At 42.5% G+C, this 26,348-nt stretch overlaps 1 protein-coding gene across 3 annotated transcripts in view; it reads left to right on the plus strand.

Annotated features, from left to right (window-relative positions):
- LOC137877328 (protein bicaudal D homolog 1-like) overlaps positions 1-25,552 on the plus strand; it is a 50,022-nt gene extending 24,470 nt beyond the window's left edge. Inside the window, exons 5-13 of one of the 3 annotated variants that reach the window (XM_068717160.1) lie at positions 996-1,167; positions 6,950-7,465; positions 7,573-7,751; positions 10,166-10,556; positions 10,669-10,863; positions 11,830-11,981; positions 12,660-12,870; positions 21,738-21,815; positions 24,174-25,552. In XM_068717160.1, coding sequence (XP_068573261.1) covers positions 996-1,167; positions 6,950-7,465; positions 7,573-7,751; positions 10,166-10,556; positions 10,669-10,863; positions 11,830-11,981; positions 12,660-12,870; positions 21,738-21,791 — 1,870 coding nt within the window. In that variant the 3' untranslated portion in view covers positions 21,792-21,815; positions 24,174-25,552. Of the gene's footprint in view, positions 1-995; positions 1,168-6,949; positions 7,466-7,572; positions 7,752-10,165; positions 10,557-10,668; positions 10,864-11,829; positions 11,982-12,659; positions 14,688-21,737; positions 21,816-24,173 lie in introns of those variants that run through there. The other 2 variants (XM_068717159.1, XM_068717158.1) reach the window with 2 other exon arrangements.
- Positions 25,553-26,348: the final 796 nt, after the last annotated feature.

The raw sequence follows: 26,348 nt of genomic DNA on the forward strand, positions 1-26,348 counted from the left end.
AAAATCCTCAAATAAACTATTGTTATGTAGAAAGTCACACAACTGATTAGCGACTGCTAATGGGAAGGTTAGAGATCGGTCTATAGTTAGCCAACACCTCTGGATCGAGAGTGGGCTTCTTAAGAAGAGGTTTAATTACAGCTACTTTGAAGGACTGTGGTACATGGCCTGTTAGTGAAGACAGATCATGAACTTTATTAATCCACTAAGGCATCCTGATTTTAGTATAAACAGACAGGAAACAGACATATACACAAACAGACAAGAACAAGCAAAGGAGCAGTTGTTTTTAAATAACAAATAACAGCACGGTGTATGAGGGATTGAGTCAAAATAAACTGCAGTGTGTGGGTCTTCATGATGATGATGATGATGAAGGAACATGTCACCAGAGCAACAGTGAGGCTCACTGATGTGTTTTCATTTGAGCTCTATGGCTCAGAGACAGAAGAGATATCCGGCTTTGATACACACATCATACTTGTTAGTAGAACCATTCACTGTTGGTTTTAATCTGTACATTTGTTGACAATAACAAAATATCTTTGAATATTAAGCTATGGACATTTTGTAAATAGGCCGTGTTTGTTGATAAGGCTATAATTGTATCTGTGTGTAAAATGTTGTGGCATCGAGCAGTGAGATTGCACAGTGGAACCAACTGAGCACCTCTCAGCTCACCCCTCCCCTTCCAAGGCCTCCAGATGAATGTAAAAACATGACAGGTTCTCTCTTGAGCCAGGGTTTGGTTTGTCCATTCTGGGCTACTGTAGATATATGGCCGTGCATTATAGAATATAATCCCCTTGAAGAGGATTATATTCCATTTCTGTCAATATATATTCCTAAATCCTTCACATTGTGCTTTTAAGTGCACTCTTATACTCTACTTTTTGTACTGGTTATATCTCTCTAACTTTCTATACTTAACGTGTTGGAAAGCGAAGTGAATCTCCTGGATTTTAAAGATGTTGTACTCTACTCTGATCCATCAGGTTTAACGGCCACCAGGTTGGGATTGGTGCAGGGACACCTGCAGGGTCGGTGCCCAGAGCTAATGGAGAGTGCCGAGGCCCGGGTCGGAAAGCCGAGGGGGCAGTGACATCTGATCTCTTCAATGAGATGAACCTGACAGAGATCCAGAAGCTCAAGCAGCAGCTGATAACGGTGAGTCCGCTCTCTGATCAACTATGTACAACTACCTGGGTACGAAGTTTTTAGAAATGTTTCAAAAAATGTCACTGATTCTGTAAGTCTCAGATCTGCAGAGAGGCCCTGAGGGGCCCTGACTGTAAAAGCCTGGCCACCTCTAGTCTTGAGCTTGACTTAGGAACAGCCAGCAGGGCCTTGCCTGAAGACCTGAAAATACTTGATATAGATTAAAACATATACATTTATTTTAAGTGGTGTTCTTATTCGCTTTGATGAGACAGTTGAAGAAAAGGATTACAACCCGCATGGGACAGTTACCAAAGTAAAAGTATGTAGATTTAATCTAAATAAATAATAATAACATTACATTATTCCCCCTTTTGCCAAGTTATCTCTGCTGTGAGCTAATTTAGCGTAACAATGGAAGAGATCACATGGCAATTGTCTGAGCCCATCCATAAAACTGGATTAGATGAGGCCAAACACTTTGCTCTTTAGGGATAGCCAATGTCTGCAATTCTTGAACATCATACATCAAAGTAACCTGAAAAATCAGAAGTATTAGTGTGAGCATCACATTTCATAATAACACAGACAGGTTTAGGGAGCAGTATGGCTTCTAGCAAGTCGGCCACAAGACAGTGGTGAGAAATGGGCTTGCCGGATGATGTCAGAAAGCCTCTGTGTTTCCACAGGGCACCAAAGGCATAACGAGAGTCAGTGTAAATGTTAACTATTTTGTCGGCAGCAAGCTTACAGGTTTTTGTAAGAGCCACAGGTTCTGCAGCTTGAGCAGAAAAGTGTGTTGCCAACTTACCGCTGCACAGAGTGTCATATGGTGAGACTACAGCAAACCCAACCAACCCTTCTGACGTGTCCGGCGAGCGGGATACCGAACCATCCACTAACGGTTGTAAATCAGCATTTGGTGGGCGTGTCTGTGAGGTCTCGGCGTGCAGACCTGTTCAGGAGAAACAACACAGTTATGTGGTTCTCCATCTGCTGGAGTAAGAAAAAGAGTAGCAGGATTAAGGATAATACATTGTTTCACAGTAATGTTAGGCAAATATAATGTATTAATCTAATATAATGTGTGAAACAGCATAAGGAACCTTGAGTGTGAGCTCACCATAACCAACAATGTCATGTGCAACAGCACGCAGACACAGAGGAAGGTCAGCTGCTGCAGGGTCTAGTCTAGTAGAGAAATATGTAACAGGTCTTTGTTTTCCCCCATGTTCCTGAGTCAAAACTGACGCCATGTAACCGTCCCTTTGGTCAACGTACTGTGTGAACGGTGTGTCAAGTTTAGGTAGTCCAAGTGTCAGAGGTGAAAGTAGTGCGCTCTTTATGCCATTAAAGGCAGCAGTCGAGGAGTCAGTCCAGGTCAGTTCGTTATGTGCAGAAAGATGTTTACCATGAATCATGGAAGAGAGGGGTGCCTCTCTTTCTGAGTAGTTTGAGATCCACTTTCTATACTGTGACATCATTCCTAAAAAGCTCATAATTTGTTTCTTAGTTTGTGATTTAGGCACATTTTGAATTGCCTGTAGTCTCTTGGGAGAGAGGGTTTTGCCCTCTGCTGTGATCACATGTCCCAGATATGAAACTTTAGGGAGAGCGAATTGCAATTTGGACGGACTAGCCTTGTGACCATTTGCAGCTAAAAATTGAAGTAGGATAACAATAATTCTAAATTACTCTAATTTGCATGCTTCTTTTTTGCCTCTTGTTTGAGTGGATATTGCTTCATGCATGGACGGAAATCAGATTGTGGGTGAACCACCAGAGGTGTCGCAGCCCTCACCAGTCCTACGTCATATTGGTGCGCAGACCATAAAGAGGAGGGCACCTCGGACAGCTCAGCCATGTTAACAGATGGAACATTTGAAACCATGGTGTGTGTGTTCTTATCAAACAAGATGAGTGACTTATTTTACTGTTGGCAATGATGTATATCTTGTTTTGTATACGTTGCCTTTCTCACTGTACAGCTTATCAGGATCCTCCGTGGGACTGAAGTCAGTGAGTTCAGTCTGCTTATCCAGCCAATCAGATATGTCCTTCTCCATTATATGGTTATACGGCCAGTTTTAAGCATATAACACACTGCAGGTTGATTCCGGCTGGTGTGAATGCCGCAGATATTTTATGATAACGCACAAAGGAGGTAAAAGCTCTCTTGAATTCTGTGAATTTGCTCTTTGACCTCTCCACATGAGTCATGGCTTCTTCTTCTTTACGTCTTCTCTCTCTCTGTTGTAATGTCCTCTTTGTCTATGTTGACATCAGTGTTCATTGACAGGGCTGTAGTTGTGAGCGTTGACATGGTGCCTGTAGATTTTGATGAGTCTCGTTCGTCTTCTTCATCCTTGGAGTGTTGTGGTGGGTGTTGGCTTTCATGTTGTTTGTGCCTGGGGAGCATACGGCAGCGGCGGTGCGGAGTCCAGATCAGAATCCACTCGACCATGTAAAACGGCCCTTCATTTCATCCTCCAGCATCAGGACTCCTCAGGAACCTACGCCAGCATCCTGTTTGTGGACTTCAGCTCTGCCTTCAACACCATCATCCCGTCTCTGCTGCATGACAAGCTTTCTCAGCTGCACGTGACCGACTCCACCTGCAAGTGGATCACAGACTTCCTGTCTGACAGGAAGCAGCACGTGAAGCTGGGAAAGCACATTTCAGCCTCCCGGACCATCAGCACCGGTTCCCCCCAAGGCTGCGTTCTTTCCCCTCTGCTCTTCTCCCTGTACACCAACAGCTGCACCTCCAGTCACCAGTCTGTCAAGCTCCTGAAGTTCGCAGATGACACCACTCTCATTGGACTCATCTCTGGTGGGGATGAGTCTGCCTAGAGGTGGGAGACTGACCATCTGGTGACCTGGTGCTGTCTGAACAACCTAGAGCTCAACGCTCTAAAGACAGTGGAGATGGTTGTGGATTTCAGGAAGAACGTAGCCCCACCTGCCCCCATCACCCTGTGGGACTTCCCCGTCAACGCTGTGGAGTCCTTCCGCTTCCTGGGCTCCATCATAACTCAGGACCTCAAGTGGGAGCTTAACATCAGCTCCATCACCAAGAAGGCTCAGCAGAGGATGTACTTCCTGACAGCTGAAGAAATTCAACCTGCCAAAGACAATGATGGTGCACTTCTACACAGCCATCGTTGAGTCCATCCTCTGCTCCTCCATCACGGTCTGGTACGCTGCAGCCACAGCCAAGGACAAGGGCAGACTGCAGCGCATCATTCGCTCTGCTGAGAGAGTGATTGGCTGCAATCTGCCATCCCTCCAAGACTTCGTCGCTTCAAGGACCCTGAAGTGAGCAAGAAAGATTGTAGCCGACCCCTCTCACCCTGAACAGAAACTATTCGTTCCCCTTGCATCTGGCAGGAGGCTGAGGTCCATCAGGACCAAGACCTCACGCCACATGAACAGTTTCTTCCCATCGGCAGTCAAGCTCATCAACAAAGCCTGGGACCCCCACTGACTCTGTCATCCCCAGGACAATTTCTTACCAGTCACTCCCCTGCACAACCCTTCTCTGTTTTTTAATTTAAACAGACTTGACACTTTACATTACACTTCATCATACTTGTTTATAGTACTGTTATATGTTTATTCTTTTATATTCTATTGTAAATTTTAATATGTTTCTATTTCTTGCACTGTGTTGATTGTTGTTGATTGTTTAATGTTATGCACCACCCGCCATGACAAATTCCTTGTATGTGCAACATACATTGGCAATAAACGGTTTCTGATTCTGATTCTGATTCTCATAAATTTCCACAACACCTCCGCCTCTAATCCCATCATCACGGTTTAGTGGGCTACATGGGGACTATTATGGTACATAATCAACAGCTCATTTTTTTAAAGCAGCAGTGCTGTGTGAAGAGAGTGCAACATCTCTTGCCACTTTTTTCTCCACACATGGCTGGCATGGTGTTAACCGTGTCACAGCCGATGTCTCCCTGCCGTATTATGTGTAGCATTTATGGTTTGTTAACTGATGTAAGTTGTCTGCTTGTGGACCTTCGTGTGTCACAATGAGGCATAGACTGCATCAACTTTGCCCATAACCCAACAGCGACAGCTCTCAGAAGGCAAACTTTGTACAGTATAGCACACTAGTTACATATTGCAACTTCAGTGTCTGTGAGTATAGGCACAGCCCTCTAAGTTGTGGGCCCCTCTGGCTCCCCCTATGCAAGCTGAAGAAATGCTGGTTTAGATTGGGAGCAGAACTGTCATCGCACAGCTGTTATATGTTGCAACTGCTGAAGTAAGAGAGGCCTGTGCAGGATATAAGGGCACGAAAGAAATCTTGACTGTGCATGCACGCTGGGATGAACCTAATAGTGACAGCTCTTAGAGGGCTACACCTATTCTTATACAATCTTGAGTTACAATACGTAACTAGAGTTCTGGGACTGCCATGACCAATTTCAGAGAGACTGGAAACAGGCGAAACAGCTAGCCTGGCTCTGTTCAATGTTCAGAAATACATACAGCCCTGTATTGTGCTTGTTGGATACATTCTTCCATGTGTATGTGCACCTGCTTGAGTTCCTGTAGGTATAATTCTATCCATTGCTGCTCCCTGCTGATAGGATGGGCTGCAGGAAGACCTTATTTATATCTCAGCTGCCACATTACACTATCGACCACTCTGGATGTGTTTCATAGCAGCTGTTGTTGTTGCTGCTCTGTTAAATTGTTAATGAATCCACTTTTGTGCTACAGTGTTATTTCTTTACATAATGAGAAAAAGTGGGGTTCTTTATATCTTTGTGTTATAATGCAGTTGAAAAGATCTGGTTCAGTTTGTGTTCCCAGTTTGGACCTGGTTGTCTAAAGGTGGTGAAAGATGTGTTTGAGCCACATTTTAACTCTTTGCCTGAGTGCTGTTCATTTGGACCTTCATTGTGCCAACGCAGTTTTCTCTTTGAAATGAATGAAGAATGACACAGTGCATGTGTTTGTAACCTCAGCAGAGGAGTGTGTATATCCTTGAAGGCTAACAAACATGACAAACCTAATGCTTCCTTTGAAACCCACCAACCTCACTGATCTGTCTTTTACTGCCCTTTGCTATATTTCTTTGTGCATTACTGCCACTAACTGCTGATCAGGTGTGTGCCTGACATGTCAAGTCTTTGTGCAAGGAATAATTACACATCTTGCTATATCTTTCCCATTCTGGCATGTGGCTCTTTCCTAATATAATGTGTCTTTTGGGACTTGTTAGCCTCAGCTGCTCTGGCTACATTGAATCAAAGCTGACTCTGACATCAGCTGCAACAAACCGGTAGACTGAATCATCTTTGTGGTCACAAATTCAGTGATCTTCTGCTTTCATCCTCCTGGAGATATCTGTCTCATTGACTGTTGTGGGCTCATGCAGATATTGTGAACATCAAGCAGGTTCCATGTGACTGAGGCAGACCTGGTGAGTAGCAGGTTAGGATGGTTCCAGTTAATCTATGAACTTCCATTAGCAGATATATACGATACAGACCCAGTCCCACAACCAGAATTCTCTCTTTGATTATTGCAATCAGTGCCATCGTTCTGTAATCTGAACATTGCCTTTGCCAAAACTACCTTTCAGAGGATTCAAATTACAGTGCAATAATTGAAGATGAAGCAGCGGAATGTGATTTGGACCCCGGTGGTACCAAGACTAAATCTGATGTGTTAAATGGTATGAGCCTCTAAAAAAGGTTTGAAAAAAGTTTCATACCATATTTGCTGTTGTTCTCCCTAATCTTACTGCTGCCCCCTTCAGGTTGAACATGATAAAGTTTCACTGATGACCAGTCTGCAGGAGTCCCAGACTCAGCTCCAACACACCCAGGGGGCCCTGAACGAGCAGCACGAGAAGGCCCTCCGTCTTAGCCAGAGAGTGACTGCCCTCCGCCACCTGCATCGAAGGGCACACCTAAACCAGGACGCCCACGACAGTGCCACCTCTCAGCTCAACCCAGAGGCCCTGATGGAGATGGACCGATATGAGGAGGAAGCTGAAGAGGAAGGAGGAACTGAGGAGGATAGGAGTGAGACACTGAACAAAAGTCAAGTATTTTCATACCAGACCCCTGGTCTGGAGATCCTGCAGTGCAAGTACCGTGTTGCTGTGACAGAGGTGGTGGAGCTCAAGGCGGAGGTGAAAGCCCTGCGTGACAGACTGACTCAGTGTGTAGAGGGAGCAGCCGAGGAGAAGCCAAGGCGAAGCGGTCAGCTCCAGAAGCTGGAGAGGCAGGTCGCCTCATTGCAGAAGAGCTGCCGGGAGGGACGGGAGAAGGTAAATATAATGTATAATAAAATGTCATATCGACTAAAAAAAGTGTCTGTTTGAATAGAATGACAAATAGTTACAGAGGTTAAGGATTTCCTCTCCTCTTCTTTTAGACGTCTAGCCTGGAGTTGGAGTTGCAGGCAGCTCAGTCAGCAGCCAATGAGAGCCAGGGTGTGTTGAACTCAGCTCAGGACGAGCTGGTGACGCTCAGCGAGGAGCTTGCCCAGCTCTACCACCACGTCTGTCTGTGCAACAATGAGACACCCAACCGTGTCATGCTGGACTACTACAGGTCTGACTGTTGTTTCATTAGTTGGACACACCAAGATTTCTAAAATTTACAGTAATTGAGCCTGTCAACAGTCCACAAAATTCACAGTTCGGTTCAAGACATAGTGGTGCCACAGTTCGGTACGATTTCAATACAGAATTTTTCAAAAGTAAAATGCCAGAGAGATTTCCAGAATTTTTTAATATTTGGTTATTGATTATATTCTGGTCTGGTAATAATGGCGATACTAGCCATATTGCAACAAGCTAGCTTAGCTTAGCGTGACTACCAGCACAAATGTGCTTATTGTATGAATGTTGTTCTATGGCGATGGGAGTGACTGACAGCTCGTTGCCTGTTGCGTCGTGTGGCCTTGTTGAGCGCAGTGACTCCATCGAGAACATAAAATTTCACACAATTTAAGCTTTATTTTATTTTCCAAATGCAATAGTATTGTTCCAACAACAACAAAACGCATGCCGAAACGAAGGCCTCATACCGAACGCTTCAATACAAATGCGTGTATTGTTACACCCCTAATATATATACATATATATCTCTTTTGATATAGACCAGTGCTAGTCTTGGCATCCTGACCTTCTGTCATATGCATGTTTTTGTTTACGCTTCTACAAAACCTGCAAATAGGACCTCAAAGGGCCTCCTTTTTGCTTGAGCTCTCTGCAGTAGCACCCTTGCTGCAGTAAAACAATAGTTGTTGTCAACTCTAGTAATCTCAACTTCACCTGGTTCACTTCAGTTACTCCACCACAGCCTCTCTGCTGGCTGACTTGTTTTTGTGTGTGTGTGTGTGTGTGTGTGTGTGTGTGTGTGTGTGTGTGTGTGTGTGTGTGTGTGTTTGTGTGTGTGTGTAGTTTGAGGAGCTCAGCCCCAATAGAGAGAGCAGAGGAGATACTCTCTGCAGCGCGATAATAAATTACACCAAAACATTAAAAAGAACAGATCAAGCACTGGTAACGTTGGAGCTTATTAATGCTCCAGTCTTCAATAATTTTGCACCACAGTCTGTCTAGTACCGAGTGTCAGTACCCATCCCGACATTTAGGTAATGTAAAAACTTGAAAGGCTCTCTCTAGAGCACTGGTTCTCAACTGGTCTGGCTGCGGGACCCACCATCACCCCTTAATGACAAGCCGCGACCCAAATTTTCAACTTCTCAAATGTATTTAATGAAAAGATGGTGCAGTTTGAACCTGAGCTGAACATGTCCTCTGCAGTCGTAGTAGTAGGGAGCTCTCTTGTTCCTGTCAGTCCTCGTCCCACATGTTTCACGTAAACCAGTAAAACCGCTTTGTTTGTTGTGTCTGTAGATTCTCCATTTGTAATGCAAAATGACCGCTTGCCTTAATTCTAGCTGTGGTCTGTTGTTTGATGTCTTCATTCACCTACTTATAGTATCATTTGACAGAGGTATAGTTTTCAGTTTATCCGCTGCGGATTGATCCAACAAATGCCGCTTCAGTTTTGACGGCTTCATGCTTTCTTGTGCCAGAACCTCGCTGCACAAAACACACTGAGGTTTTTGTCCTCTTTTGTCCTCAATGTAAGAAAATCCATATCTCATGTCGTCGGTGTTGTACTCAATTAGCAAATGAAAACAAACTGTGTGGGTGTTCTTCTATACTGTGAAATGGCGAGTGTCTATTAGCATTAAGGCATTAACTTCAAATACTGTTGAGTGTGGATAACTCCGCTGCATAAAAAAAAATCCCCTTCAAAATAAAAGCACAATATAAATATATATATATATATTTTTTCCAGGCAAAGATCCGTGACCCACTGAAAACAGGTCCGCGACCCACCAGTTGAGAATCACTGCTCTAGAGCCAGTGTTCAGTTTGTTCGTTCAGGGCTGCTGTAGAAATATGATCACTATGGTCACTATGAATTATCAAGTATTATGATACTTGTCCTCATAAGTCATTATGAAATACTTTTTAATGTGTTATGGTTAATGTTATAAAGCAGTATGAATATTTATGAATGCGTATCACTATGATTATAGAAAGATTATAATGCATTATAAGTAGTTAATAATGCATTATTGACATGTAGAAAGTGTACCAACATTTTTTTATGCAGTGCTGTTGTTGGTCTGAATCTGGTCATAGTCTGGTTACTGGTCTGGAACAAATCTGCCTCCCATAAGAAACATTTAAAGGCACAGTGCTTTATTCATTGAAATGGATCATCATTTATTTCAGATGCTAACAGTAGCAGGATACCACTGGCTAACAGAGCTCACTTTGAGAACAACAAGTTACAGCATTTCCACCTGTTTGCCAGGTGGTGGAATGAGTAGAGACAAGGTAGCCTCAAACTCCTGAGTTGGTAAACATTTGCTGCAGATATCCACCAACCTAATAAAGGTTCTCCAGCTCAATAAAACCCTATTTACTTATTTTTTCATCTAGAAAAGGTAGAGGGCTCCGGGGCCTCAGTGCCAGTCTCAAAGCCATGTCTTCTGACAACAGCAAAGTTCTCCTCACACCACGCCTTGCCAGGCGGCTGGCCGCCGTTGCTTCGACAACCTTAAGTCCTGGGGGATCGCGGAGCCCCTCGCATTCTCCGTCCAAGGAGCCCTTATCGGGGGAGGGAAGGGGAGAGGAGAAGGAGGGGGACAAGGAGGGCCTCCAGGTGCCATCTGAGCAGAGCCTGCCGCCCTGTACACCTCCAACCCGCTCACCCAGCATCAGTGCCTCTTCATCATCGTCATCATCATCATCGCCTGCCCTGGAGCCAGCTGGTGAGCTGCGCAGGGAGCCCATGAATGTCTACAACCTCAACGCCATCATCAGAGAACAGGTAGAACAATTACATCCCCTTTCTTCTTTCTTTTTCTCCTCTCCCAAACTTTTCTTCCTTTTATCCTCTTATCGCCTCTTTTCCTCACCTCCTCTCCCCTCTCCTCCCCCAGGTAAAGCACCTTCAACGGGCAGTAGACAGGTCTCTGCAGCTGTCTAGACAGAGAGCTGCAGCCAGGGAACTGGCCCCTCTGCTGGACAAGGACAAGGAGAGCTGCATGGAGGAGATCCTGAAGCTCAAGTCTCTGCTCAGCACCAAGAGAGAGCAGATAGCCACCCTCAGACTGGTACTCAGGGCTAACAAACAGGTGAGATACATGATGTGCACATGTGATGAGTGTAGCTGAATGATACTGACATGCATAATCACATTTTAGAATAGTCTGTGTCAAAACTGTCACAAATGTGTCAGTGTATGATATGAAATGCATTAATGTTATCCTAAAACATAGTGCAGCAGAATCAGCTACAGAGGATGTATGGAGTATGGAGAAGCACTTTAAAACCATTAGTTATCCATCCATCCATCTATCCATTCATCCATACATCCATTCATCCATACAGCTATCTATTCATCCATACATCCATACATCCATACATCTATCCATTCATCCATACATCCATCTCTCTGAGTCTGTCACTGTGGTGTAAAAAATAAATAAATCACTGGATCCATATCCAGTTGATAGCCTCATCCTCATTTTATTTATCTACCAGATATATATGAAATTATCAAAATACTCAACAGCTAACAGTGCTGGCTTTAACATTGCCTTTAGGAAATGTGTCCAGCAGTTTATAGTCTGTTTACTGGCCTACACCCTGAGACGCACAAATGCGGTTGATTTAAGGACTCACTTGGCTGTGCCAAACCTTTCCTCCATTGCCATTAGTTTACATTGCCTGTTTTATACTGAGGGTATGATTACATATATATCAGTGACATAATGCAGAGATACAGCTAACATTGTGTACTGAGAGAATGTCAACCACTGCATGAAACAGAGCTCTGATACCTGCATCAAATTGGATTTACACAGAGTGCAAACTACTACACTGCCACAATGATTCAGAATGTTTCATGATTCACTTCCCGTAAGCACCAACAGCACTATTCATCCGTTTATATAGCTTAGTTTTCACAGCAGTGGATTTACAGTGTAGTCTGCATATGGTTAAATGTGACAGTGGGAAGTAGAAACTGGGGTAAAGAAAGTGAAATCAAAAACACAAGAATTTATGATGTGTGTAAGCATGTGTGTGTGTTCACCCAGACGGCAGAGGGGGCCCTGGCCAACCTAAAGAGTAAGTATGAGGCTGAGAAGTCCATGGTGACTGACACCATGATGAAGCTCAGGAACGAGCTGAAAGCCCTGAAGGAGGATGCTGCCACTTTCTCCTCTCTGCGGGCCATGTTTGCTACCAGGTCAGAGACGAAACAAAAGCAATTAAAGTCCACAACTCAATATTTGATTTAGATTAACCATGACTCTGATGACTCTGTGTGATGTGAAACACTTTGCTTGCGGTGATGAAGCCACAGAGCAGTTCCTCTCAGCTCTACTAAATCAATTAATGCTGCTTTATTTGCTTTATAAAGGCTTCTCAGTTATATTTGAAAAAGCACAGAGCAGTTGTTTTTCATTTCAGCTGTTTCATTTTTCAGTGTAAGCTACATTTTCTCTCAATCTGACAGTCAACAATCATTCTAATCTTAAGGAATAGGTTGGGAAACGAGACTTTTAAAATGAGAGCTAGATGAGAAGATACCGCTCTTGTGTCTGCACGGTAACCATGAAGCTACAGCCAACCACTGGCTAGCTTAGCTTAGCACAAAGACAGCTAGGCTGATGGAAGTATCAAAATCTACCAGCACCTCTAAAACTTACTTATGAGCACAATAGACCTGGTCTGTTCATATGTCTTAAAACTGAACACATGTTAATGAGGGCTCCAGGAAGAGAATAGCAATATCCAAGCAGTAAACAAAGAAGTGCATTCCCCTCTTCATGGCCTCTTTTTTTCACCTTGCTTGTGGTCATTTCCACATTTGAATCTGCTCCTTTTGAACCTTTTTAAAACTGTTAATCCTTGCTCTCTTCAGGTGTGACGAGTATGTTACCCAGCTGGATGAAATGCAGAGGCAGCTGGCTGCGGCTGAAGACGAGAAGAAGACTCTGAACTCCCTCCTTCGGATGGCCATCCAGCAGAAACTGGCCCTCACCCAGCGCCTGGAGGATTTGGCTTTCGATCAAGAGCAGACCCACCGCACCCGCGGGGGCAGGCTGAACCGCGTGAAGACCAGCACCCCCAAAGTAAGTCCCCCGGCCTTGGCTTCGGCCTCCAACATAGCCCAAGGCTCCACTTCAGCTTTGGCCCCTGTCAGCCTCCCCCTTTCAGGCCTTCCTAGTCCTATGTCAATTCTTCCTGATGATCCCACTGTGCCCCTTAGCCCATCTGTGGTCAGTGCAGCTTTGGCCTCAGCTCTCACCTCTCCTATGTCACACATACCTCCTCGCAGTTCGTCATCTGCAGCGGTCCCTTCATTTGATGGCCCTTCGGCACCAGACGGCCCCCCGTGTCTGGAGGCCCCCTCCTATGCCTCAGCGCGGACCCCGCCCTCAACCCCTCTGAAGCTGGCTCACTCCCAGTGGACCCTAGGGGTGCGGACGTTTGTGGTTGACTCCCACAGTTTCAATGTCAACATGTCCCCCGCTCTGTCCCGTAGTTCGGGCCCCTCCAGGCACTACTCCCCAGACTCTCATACCTCTCCCCCATCCACCACCACCACAAGACCCACCCAACCAGGATCGGCCCCCTCCTCTCCCTACCGGTCCCCTATTCTGGGGCTCAGGCGCTCCACATGGAGCCCTTCACCCCGAACTCGGCCCTTGTCCAACCTGACGCGTTCTTCTGTCCTCTACACTCCTTCCTCACCCTCCCCTTACTCCTCCTCCCACAGCTATTCCTCTGCCTACTACAGCTCCTCTCCTTCTTTTACCCCCTCTAGCTCCTACCTCACATCCGGCACCTCCTCCTCCTACAGCCACTCTACCAGCTACACGCCCCTCTACCCCAGAAACTACAGTTTGTACAGGCCCCGGCACTGACCCCGTACTATAAACCCTTTACTATAAGGCTTTTGAAGGCCTTTCCACCAGGCTCCTTATTGACATTTAAACTACAACGTTTTGTTTGAGTCGGAGCTCACAGAGAGGAGGACAGAGTGGTTTCCTGTGCCTAAGCTTTGGCCAATGGGTTCTGAATGTTCAGTGACTTTGCTCAGGGATTTGACAAAAGGAGCACAAGTGGCCCCACCTTCCTTCTATTCTGAGACTGCTGATTGGTCCACAGGAGGACGTGAATAGAGACTTTTAAATGAGAGTTTTTAGCATTTAGGTTCTTCAGGTTGAGACCACACATGCATGAAGTGATTAAAACACAGACATTCAGACATTGACTGGACATTTAGTGCACACGTTCATAGGTTTGAATGAGGGGAATATGACACATTAAATACAGTCCTCTATGTTCAATATAATATCCACTCTGAAGTTATTCTGTATACACAAACACTGTAAACCACATGTCTTTCAGTGCAAGCATTTTACTCTGTTGGTGAGCTACTTGATGCCTAAGGGTTCAGTATGATTCAAACAAATTAGGTTACAAGTGTTGTCCGAACATGTCTGAAATTAAGCCTTACCGGTTTCAGATGGCCACTCTAACTGAGTGAGGGGGGACATGATTATCTGCCCTCAAATACATTTTCAGGTATTGGCAGTTGTAGCCGTGTGAAGAATAAAAAAGGACAGCCTGCTATTTTTTTCACAACTATGAACATCTGGCCAATTGCTGCAGCCAAGTCAGCATGCTTGTCGGATTGTCATTTCAAAAAGTTTGTCAGATGCAGCATCCTAAAGGGAGGGTGTTTGGCCTTCCAACAAGCTTTGTTTGAAGCATACGGACTCCTTTAGTGTTTTAGCTTTGATCTCTCTCTATAATCTCTTCACACATGCACTTGTACGATGAGACAGTTGTGTACGAGGAGTGGTGGACTAATCACCTCAATGAGAATTCTTTATTTCTTGTCCAGGGTTGTTGCCATCATCAACTCAACCTGCTGCCCATCTCTAGCACCACCCAGTGTTTTTTTTCTTGTATAGCCATGTACTCAGCTATGCATGATCACGTTTGGATGCTCTTCTACTGTGGACTCCCTTCCATATGTAAAATTGATCTGATAGAGGGTGCATGCTGTACGGAAGGTTGTGGCAGGGAATAACTTACGAGAAGGAGAGCACTCAAACATGGCATATGACTGAATACCATAATCTAGTACAAGGTACCATCGTGACTCTCAGAATTAACTGTTAGCTGTGATGATTTGTCTCTATAGTCTGAAGTCTCTTTCTCCTCATTTCTTATTTCAACTTGCTTTAAAGCTCGGGTTGGTAATCTTGAGAAACTAGAAGAGTACACTAGATTTAAAAAATGATCCAACCTAAAAACCCAGCCCAGTGTTGCCATCTCTTTCCAATGACAGTATCTAGCAGCGCTCGCTCCGAAAGTTGATAAATCTAGTGAAGAAGTCTCCAAGTCTTCAACACTGACAGGTCTTCTTCCAGAGTCACTCCCCAAAATGATCATTAGAAACAACCAACATGCTACAGTTAGCAGCTGGAAGACTCTGGTGAGGAGCTATGAGTCCACGGACAGATTTTTTTTTTTGTCAGAATATTTGATTCATTGTTTGCTGTCAGGATGTAATGAGAATTTCAACATTCAACAAAAATATCAAAAATGTAGATGAAGAAATTAAGAAGATTACCAACCCTGCCTTTAAGTATATCAACCATTAAAAACCACTGCTAAAGTAACTATTCAATAAAGAAATATTTAAAAACCTGAAAATTCTGAGGAAATCTTCAACAAGTCAAATTCCTCCAACATGTCACCCATTAGTTACAGCTGACTTTCCTTAGATGCAAACCCCCATTAGCTACACTGTTTTGAGGGTACGATAACAATAATTTGTAAATTGCTTCTTTTCCCAACAAGTCCCATTCCAATGCAAATAAGGTCCCTTGAGCAAATCTTATTCTTTGCTAATGTTTGGACCTTAAACCAGACTGCTGTCTCTCACTGTCACGTTTAGCTTACTAGAGGTAATCACTACAGAGGGACACTGATAGATTTGTCTTAATAAAAAACAATTTGTTTCATGATTAAACTGTGGATATTTTTTTCTCAAAATGTAATGTAAAACCATATGGTGAAATTAGGGACTAACAAACATGTGATTCAAGAAAGTGCTACCACATGACAAACAACTTAGCATCTTTATCTTTATCCACACAGTGACAGGAAGAGGAAGTGATTCAAGACTATTCTGACACACCATCATGGCTGACTTCAGAGTTATACTGGTGAACATGATGTTGCATCCTGTGGCCAGGTTCAGGCAGTCACACAGAATCACACGGGTTCAGGTTGTGTTAACTCTTGTTCACGGCACTGCACCAAACTCAGGGAACAAGACACACGCCTCATTCAACCTATAAAGAGTCAACAACCAAACCAGAATGACTATTAACAACTGAGAGAACAGATCTCCCAAATGAGATTGAAGGTCAGAGTTAATTTCTCGTCAGGTTCGAGGAATTCTGAAATTCAACGAAGTATGCGAGAAGATTGATATCAATTTCAGTACTGGGGTTTGTTAACTTTTGTTAACTTTCTCTTCCACTTTTGTAGTGGATTGTATCCAAGTAGTTTATTACTGGTTTTAATTTGCTAAATTCCAGTTCATATTGTATTTAATTTAGATGCAACTGCAGTGATGGTAGCTTTGCAGCCATTTTGTCACCAGTTTCTTTTGTAGTTATTTCTGCCATGTAGGAGACACAGTATCTGTATTTTTGACTTTGAGAATCAGACCTAAAGGGCTGCTGTGATGGTTATTCCCACTCTGCTGCCCGTAATTACAGTGTGGACAATGCAGAGCAGATCCATAAAACTGAAAACACTCCTTCCAGGAACTGTTTAGTTTATGTGGTTAGCTAGCAAACTAGTCACCAATACATCTACACCTCTGTACTGGATACATGATTGATGTCGATCTTCCCGTTTGACCTGAGGTGACAGCAAACTCATTTCGGAACTGGCAAAAATCATATGTGAGATATATGATAGTCCTTGTGTCTGTGTGTGCCTTAAAAAGCCATTATACAGCACCTACACAGTGTAGCCTATTAACAAATGCCTGTCTGGAAATAATGTGCTTCCTTTATTTTTCATTTCCACCCCTGCCACTTCAGGCTAAATTGCTGGTTTTGTGTGTTTTTTTCACTTTCAGTGGGGATAATGACTCACCTAAGTCAGATAATACGTTTAACTGTCAGTAGATATTTTTGGAGTGTCGTCCAGAATACAGACTTGGCAAACACTTACCCACGTCCCTTCAACTCCTCTGCAATGTACACCTTCATTTTTCCCTTTGTGTCACTGGAACCTTTAATGGTCACTTTTTTTCTTTCTGTCCTGATCTATTCATTCAGACTCTCACAGTTGCCTGTTGACTTTTGACTCTTGTCTAACATTGTAAATGACCGCACTCTCTTGCCTACAACATAAACGTTTTTTTTTATGGAACATGGGGCAAAAACTCATTTGACAGGCACCGGTATTTTCCAGATTTCTGATTGGCTCCTTTATAAGTTGTATTTGCCATGACAGGTCCACATCTTGCCCTTATTTTAATGAGCAAATGGCATTTTCTGAACGCAACCGCTTGGTCGATAATTTTGTAATAGTACATTGTGAAAGAAGAAGTATCATCACAACATGTTTTAGACACACAGGGTAGTTAGTGGGAAATGTACATTACTTGCGTTACGGGACCACACCAGTGTTTTACTTGTTTAAACAATTAGCACAGATCACATACTTTACTGCGGACCATTTTTTTAAGAATGCTGTATGGTTTCATTTTTGTCTCCCTCTCAGCTACTAGTTTCCATACATTCCATATGGTGTGAAAATGTATATGCAGTGACTTGAAACGTGCTTGTCCTGACGTCGAGCCATCATATGTTAAGCTGAATGGTAATGCATCTCTGTCTCACAGAACTTGGGCATTTCTGTCACTGAGTATACATTTTTTACAGGAAAAATGTTCAAAATGAAAACCCATTTGCTCTTAGAAAATATTCTTAGCTACCAATCAGCTGGGGAATCCTGTCAGGCTGCTGTTAACATGTGTGCCAAAATAAAAAGGTCACGCAGGCAGTGTGGCCCGGGCGTAAAGCACTTCCGCACTGGCTTCAGTGGCTTTTGTTCTATTTTTACCATTCTCATTTACAAATGTTGTGATCCGCTCAGTGACTGAAATGTTCCAGAAGATAGTGATGCAGAACATTATATCAGCATTCATCTGTTGTTAGTTACACACTGCTCTGTCGTAATGCAAAGCATGTCAAGTTAATTTGAATAACGCAGTAGTGAAATGACAAATAATGGTAGCCTGGGAAGAAGGGAAAACATTCACAAATGTTAAACACTACAGTGAGATTTTTGGAAACTGTCAGCAGTAATGTTGATGAGTTTTAAGAACGAGCTAACCCACCAGTATGGTCTCTTAACCACCACTAATAACACACCCTCAGACATTCAGAGTTGCTGTGTCAGCTAGTCGGCTATTTACATCTCAAATGAACATTTTATTAGTTGAGGTAATTCAAAAGTACACTGAAATTTAAGGAACATCAGCATCTTGTGTGGGTGTAACCTATATATTTTGGTTGAGGTAAAAGAAGGAAACCGGTGTGACCTCCTCTCTGTGATACCCTTGCTCTGGCCACACAAACACAGTGACACAAACATCTCCCTGTTCTCCCCCAACATACCAACTGCTAAATTCCAATTGAGTGAAAATCGACCCAATGAGAGACAACCAGAGGTCTGTCAAATGTTGTTATCTGCCCCATGGTACACCTACTGGAATACCAGGTGTGCGGTTTCACTCGTACTGTTTCAGAGTTTCCCTCAGATGGGACCCATGTTAAAGTTGACAGCTTTACCGAGCCAGCGGCAGTTTGATTGGTGTACTCATTTTGGCAGCCATCTCTGGAGTGAATGACACGACTTTTTAAATGTAGGTCAAATAAATGTTCAGTAGAGTTGGAGAGAAGAATTACAGTTTGAAAGGTATTTGTTTATTCTGATAATGACATACTTTCCCTTCAATATTGTACTGGTGACAGTATTCATTTCAGCACTTTTTATTAATTGTTCCCAAAAATGTTCCATTATTGCTTTGAAACAAGTAGCCTAGCTTGATTACAGTCCAATGAAGGGAGTTTTCCCACACAGACATTTCAGAAAGAGCTGGTCCTCACAGAGAAATCATCTTATTGATTTGGTTCAAATTTAGTGGTGCAGAACTAAGAAACAATAGGTATGAATGAGGGTCTGACTAAAACATGTATCTTATTCCTCCTCTTTAGTTTGTGACCATGGCAGTTTAATGTCTTGGAAGAGCTCTAGACATTTTCAAAGGCAGCTCACTCAGCCCAGTCACCAGGAAAAAGTTTTGGCATTGCACGTTTCTGCAAACCATGGATTACATTGAATGTGGACGTCTTTCAATTCAGTCAGAGCAAGTGATCTAGTATATATAGTATTGAAAGTTACGTGGTATAATAACAAGTTTTAACACATGACAAAGACACCAAAGAGGCCGCTCTTCATGTCCCGTGAGAAACCAAAAGTAAATGTTGACTTGACACTTCTTAGTTGTTATTTTAACACGCACCTTGATCTTTTTTCTAACCTTAACCAAATAGCTTTGTTGACTAAACCTAACCAATCCTTTCACAACATTAACCACGTGGCATTTTGCGTTTCTGCAAGCGTGATACGAGGCTGATATCAAATGCATTATTAGACATATTTTTGGTTTAGAAATGCCGACATTTAATGTATACCATGGTTTGCAGAAAAGTACAATGTCAACATTCTCTCTGGTAACTGGGTTGATGCACTAACTAGATAACCAAGAAACCTGTACGTCACTATTGTAGTTTAGCCACACAGGGAGCCTAATGTTCCTTATGTATTTGGGTCCTCTCAAGGTTGCTCTGTCAATCAAAGAAACGGAAGCTCATTGCTGAGAAAAAATTTACCATATATTGCTAAATTTGGATCTGCATCAATGGAGGATTATACCTTTTTAAACTACGGAGGTAAAATCATTGTTACCCCACAAGCACAAGACCTTTGCAGGTTGACCTGAAGCGACTTGGCTGTGGCTGGCGCACATATGGCTGTAATAACAGGAGGAAAGGGAGGGTTGAATGGACCTTTTTCAGACAGCAGAGATTACATTGTAAAAGTTGGGAAGAGGACATAAGAACAGAGTCTGGGTGGATATTATGGACGAGGAAGAAACCCACAGTTTGGTGACATACATCATAGTTTGCACGTCGCTGTGTTGGTAAAACTTCATGGGTGCTGTAGTTGTTTGAACACAACAAATTACCTGTTGCTTAACTTTGTTAAAATCATGAAGGGTTTGCATTCTAATAACAAATGAGTGCTGCAGTTACTTGTTTTTCCTAGAGAATCATGTTTCACTTTAAAAAAAAAAAAACCATGAAAGAAACGTACCCGCGATAAACGTTTAGCTTTGATTGGATGTTTGGATTGGAATTGTTAAATACATCCATGATGACATGAATGGACCAATGATGAACCCCATCTGCCTCAGGAAATGTTGGCAACATTGCATAAACTTGCTGTTTTCTTTTTGCCCTGTGTCTTTCTTGGCCCTCAGTCTAATCATGCTAGCTCCACCTCCTGCATTTAAAATCAAATCATTTTCAAGAAATGTCTGTCTAGCTAAAACTCCAATCTCCTGTCAATGTATCACCTTGCAATATTGACCACATCACACAACACTGTCAAATCACAATTTATTTGATTGTAATCAAACCTTCCTTGGTCATGCTGAGAGGTAGCATACTGTAAGCAGCTCCTCTGAGCTAACGCCCTACTGTAACATCCAGACTGTTAGATGTCCTACCACTCAATGTGTCCGATGCCTGTTGCTTTCTGACCACTTTATATGCACGTGTACAAGTATTTTAAAGCTTTAACTGTACAGTGGTATGTTAATATATATTGTAAATATCTATATATTAATACTTTGTGTGTCGTATTTTGTGATTGGACGGTTGATCATCATTCTCCTCCATTATTCTATACAAGCAGTATTGTTTTCCTTAATATCTATTCATACTTATAAGTTCAAGTTCATACACTATTCTTACCAAGACCAATATCACAGAGAACAAAACTCTCAAGAAATAGAAAAATTACCTAATCTGACTTTCCATCAAAACACTAAATCCAACCCAATTTTTTTCCATGTTTCTGTGTCGAAGTGACCAATGGGGACAACAGGTTCTGAAACTGGTCCGTCATTGATGCAGGTGGCAGGAGCTAAACAGGCTGCAACACCTCACCATCAATGTACGTGCACTAAAAGTGTTGTTGCCACTGACAGGTCAGATTGTTATTATAAGAGTCTGACAACATTATGGAAAGAACCTCAAAGAGAAATAAAACATTTTTCTTTACCTTTACCTTGATTCCATCTAATTGTTGTTGTGTCTAACCAAATCTCACTTAAGTATATTCTCATTCTGAAAATCTCGCGAGACGTTAGGTCTTATTCACATTGTTGAAATCAGCTTAATATTCAGCCATGACATTGTAAATCGAGAACGTAACTTCTCAGTAAGCGAGACTTGGTTGGACACAGTATTAAGCAATCTGGATCAAGTGAAACTATTTATTCCTCTCAGTGGCAAAAAACAGCACTTTCCATGGACGTATATTGATATACCTTATTTGGGCTGAATTTGGGTAGTGCCGAGTGGGGTCAACCACACCTCATCTTTGCTATTGGATGAGGCTGTGACTTGGCTGGTCAAAGTTCTCCAACTCCACGCAATGCGAAGATTCAAAATAAAAATGATCGCGTTACCTTTTAACCTCACTGATTTGTGGGTATTTATTTCCTTTGGACAATAATTTATTACCTTCCATGATTATATCTGAAATATTTACAGTGTGCATCTGTGCTGTGTGTCTATCTAACAGTGTCAGTCTCTTGCAGATCGTCAGTAGCCTTCTGCCACAGTGCCGTTCCTCGTACCCTCCCCACAGCTGAGGGTCCCCTCAGCTCCTTTCACAGGTAAAAGCAACATCATAGTCACACAGCATACTCTAGAGACGGGAAGGTATCTCAAGCTATTGGATTCAAATTAATGATGAACATTTGTTCAGACATTCCTGGTCCCCAGAGGAGTCCCAGTGACTTAAGTGATCCTTCAACTCGGTCTCCCAATTAGTTGGCACCTTGTATAGCAGCCCCTACCATCAGTGTATGAATGTGTGTGTAAATGGTGGAAGTTGACACGTAGTGTGCAGCACTTCAAGTGGTCACAAATCTAGAAAGGAACTATATAAATGCAATGCCCCCTATTTTCCTTTACTGACTCATGAGGCACCCTTTAGCGTCTGTATGAGACGCACCAGGCTTTCAACGAACTACGTAAAATCATCCATGTCATTATTAGACATCAGAGCAAGTGCTGTGGTAAAAAGAGGAGGACGTCTATGTAGGGGAGGTTTGATCTGCCAGACAAACACAGGACTTTCACCTAGGAGACTGCTGTTCAAGTCAACTTGACTTGTTTTACCGGAGTTTTGTTATGTAACTTCCGTACTTTACTCACGACGATTATGTAACAATTGTCATTATTTTATGTAAGAAACATATTACAACCCAAAGGACACCTTTTCCTGAGCCTAAACAAATAGTTTTGTGTCTAAGCCTATCCAAGTAAACCTAAAAAACTTTCTTTGGAAGTTTATTTTGAAAAGAGACTGTATGCATGTAATGAGCAGAAACGGTATGTTTCCTGTGAACATGAAAGTATATTTTGAAAAGACACAGTAACAAGAGTATATTGACACATTGTCCCTGAAGCATCCAAAACTGGCTTGAGGGGAACCTAGAATGTCAGAGTTTGAAGCTTCGGGCCACTGACAAGCATTGTTGTTTGACTTTCCCTCTAGTTCACATTAGGGGATTTGGTTCAGACATTCATCGTCTCCTCAGGATGAATTCAGATAACTTTGGTGATCCTCATTTAATCTAGCGCCATCTTCAGGGGAAAATTCAACTCATAGATCCCATACATGGCTAAGCCTGAGCATATCTAGTCCGTTCATTCTCTATGCAGTGCCTTGTTGTTCTCTGAGAAAGAAGACAGTTTTTTGAAGTTTATTGAAGAGATTGTTGCTTGCTGAACTTTTTTTGCCTGTAAACTGTTGTGACACGTTCCATCAAAGATGAGGTCCCCGATGTGTGACTGACAGTCACTCATTTAGGAAGTAGTTAGACTTCATGAATGGCAACTCACAACCTCTGTTTATCAGCTATTTCAGACTGTTCAGTCTAATAAACCAGCTCTGGCTGAAATATACAGTACATGACTGTTGATTCTTCTGTTGCCTTGTAGGCCATGGTCAATGTAGTAGGCCTAATGTGCATTTGTTTTTGTGTGACATCTTGACGTTCTCGACTTCAAATCTGTCTGTCTTTTTCAGTCAGAAAAGACAGACAGATTTGTGACTTTGCAGCGAGGGTTGGTAATCTTTTTCAAAAACATTTGTGTTATATTTGTTGAAATTGTCTTTACAGCCTGACAGCAATCAATAAATCAAATGCTCTGACAAAAAAACATGGTATCTGGTTGTCGCAGCACTGTAATATGGGCTACCCACCTTTCTACATACCTACCTAAAAATTGCCAACCTACCTGTCTCCCTACTTGTCTACCTACCTACCTGTCTACCTTCATGTCTAACTACCTACCTACCTGTCTACTTGTTTACCTGCTACCCACCTACCTACCTACCTACCTACCTACCTACCTGTCTACCTGTCTACCTGCTACCCACCTACCTACCTACCTACCTACCTACCTGTCTACCTGCGTGCACTCTTTCCGTTCTAATTTTGGGGAGTGTCTTTGGTGGGAGGCCTGAAGGGACGGGCTATCAGTGTTAAAGACTTGGAGACTTTGTCCCTCTGAGGCAAATTTGTAATTTGGGCTATACAAATAAATTTAATTGAACCGATTTAAAATGAAAATCTAGCATACTCTTGCTAGAGTCTCAAGATTACCTACCCTAGCTTTAAATGCTAAGCACAGCACATGACATGAATAATGTACCTATATTGCTATATTGCTATAAAACTGTGAAGAGTTTGGGAGCCTGTAATGTAATTACTTCAAAGGAACCTGATGTTTTCCTACATATGATATTTGTACATGTTTACAAAATACAAAAGAATGTGTGTTTTAAATGATTACCTTTACATTTTATACATTGTTACCATAAACACATGGCATTCCTATGCTACATGTAGCTACCCTGCTACTACAGATGGCTGCTAGGCATTATGGTCTATGTAAAACCCCTGGATGCCTATACACTGTAGGTCAACCATGCCCTCTACTCCTTGCTCTCTTGTTCTCAGCAGCAGTGTGTCGACCCCCGTGGATCACTGACCCTCGCTCCGCCCACCATGAGTGCCTCCTGTCAGGCTTCCTCAGTTGCCTGTGGGTCCTCCATCTCTGTGGAACACAACACCTGACCCCTGACCTGTGACACTGTTGACCCAGAAGACTTGCCAAACATTCTATCCAGAGGACCTCTCCCATCCGTAAACCTCAATGCTGTTAACGGGGAGTGCCTGTCTCACACTTACATTGCTTTGGAAAAGCAGGGATGATGCTGCCAGTAGAGCCACATGAACCTGCTGACACATCCATTGCCAGAACTGCAGAACCTATTTATCCATTAATTCAGTCATTCAGTTTGGGTGTTTTGAATAATCAAAATCAAATTAATCAAATCCTTTTTTTGTGTTGCCCACCATGGTTATTTTGTGTCAGCATAAACATATCTGTGTATCACAAACATAATGGCACCATATATGTTAACCCTTGTGTGCAGTTCATAAAGCATGTGTAGCTGTGGAGGTTCTGATGCTTCTTTTTAACCCATATGTAAAGTCCTGCACAGCATTCTCCATGTTATTGTCTCTTTTACATGTATTATTCCCACGCATAAGTCTACCTATTCATCACCCTGTAAGATAAGCACAAACTGAAGCAATGCATTCCAAAAATCTGTTGTGTGTGACTGTTAGCATCACAGCAAAAGCTACAAAGAGCTGAAAGTGCATCAGTATTCATCATGGCCTCTTTGTGGAGTTGACAGTGCTTGGAGGTCACTTCAGACAGAATGATAACAGTGAGGTTCCTCTGTGCTCTGCCACACTGAAATAGGACTTCATCATTAATCCACAAATGCTTGCAGCAATCTCTCAACTGCCAATGGGACCTAACTGGATATGAGCTGGAGTCTGGGGAGGAAAATAATGCAATTTATTTGAAAACCACTTGCAATTACATCATTTAACTTTACTTGACTTCAGGCTCTTATAAACCCCCCAGACTTTTTCTGCAGGGTGGAGTTTTTAAGTTCTGATCAGACTCTGACATGAAGCTGATGATGGTTGGTCGTAATGAGAGGGTTTGCTCACTTCATGACTTAACCATACTGTGCAGCACTGGAATACAAAGGAGTCTATCCTGCAAGTCGCATCCTGCAAGTGTACCTGCATTTCGTCTGTGAGGGAACAGATGGATGCTTTTACAGACTGAATTTTGCAACATAAAAAAAAGTGAGATTTGAGTAATTTTTTATTTCTATGATTTTACAATACTGTGTTGTACTGTACAGGATGATACTGTTATATACTTGAAACAAGATGGACCTGTGAAGAAGAGATTATTCAGCATTACTAAGCAATATTGTTGTTAATATGTTTGTTTCAGACATTTCCCCCGAAAAGCCTCCCTTTCAAAAGAGAAATAAACGACTCATACTCACGTTTGCTTTTACTTTTCTGCCTTCTGACTGTAAGGAAAAGACTGTAGGAAAAGATGCGCATTGGTGATTTAACTCATTTGTTTTTGAATGAATATCTAAAGTCTGAGTTTGCTTGCTTCCATGTGGAAGAAAGAATTTTTGGTAAAGTTGAGGAAGCCTTATTAGAGCCTGCATGTTAGTGTATGTTAGCGTGTGTTAGCGCACGTGAGCGTGCCTTTTAGTGCATGTTAGTGCATGTGATTGTAACCAGGTAGAGAGTCCCTAATATTTTTTTTTTTAGGATTATTTTTCTATTTGTGATGTAACCCAGCAGATAATTTAAGTCTTTAATGTCATTTTAATTCAACCTTATTTCTGTTGTTAGGGTTAGTTATTTCGGGGAATGCAGATTCCCAATTGGGGAAAGGAAAATAAGTCCGCCCTACCAAAAAGAAGTTTGATGTTACAGAGTGAGAGGGAATGAACACGATTTGTTTTATAAATTAGTTTAGCCGTCACGACTGACAACTGTTAAAACTGAGCGTTTTGTCAGACTGTACTCATGCGACATGAGAGAGGTGATTCAGAGACCTTTGCGCCACAAGTTTACAACTTTTGGCTGCGTCATTGTGAGTTTTTGCTAAATTAAGCTAGCATGCTAACTGTATTAGCCACGCTGTCTGTCGAGGTGAGGGCATTGATATGTGAAGCTGCCGCTAAAACGACTGCTGTGAAATGGAGAGTGTTACTTGTTTATTTAAAGCAGTATATTTTT

This window comes from Cebidichthys violaceus, unplaced genomic scaffold (genome assembly GCF_023349555.1).
Source record: "Cebidichthys violaceus isolate CVI_PGR_0920_01 unplaced genomic scaffold, fCebVio1.0.p SCAF_21, whole genome shotgun sequence".
NCBI classification, from domain to species: domain Eukaryota; kingdom Metazoa; phylum Chordata; class Actinopteri; order Perciformes; family Stichaeidae; genus Cebidichthys; species Cebidichthys violaceus.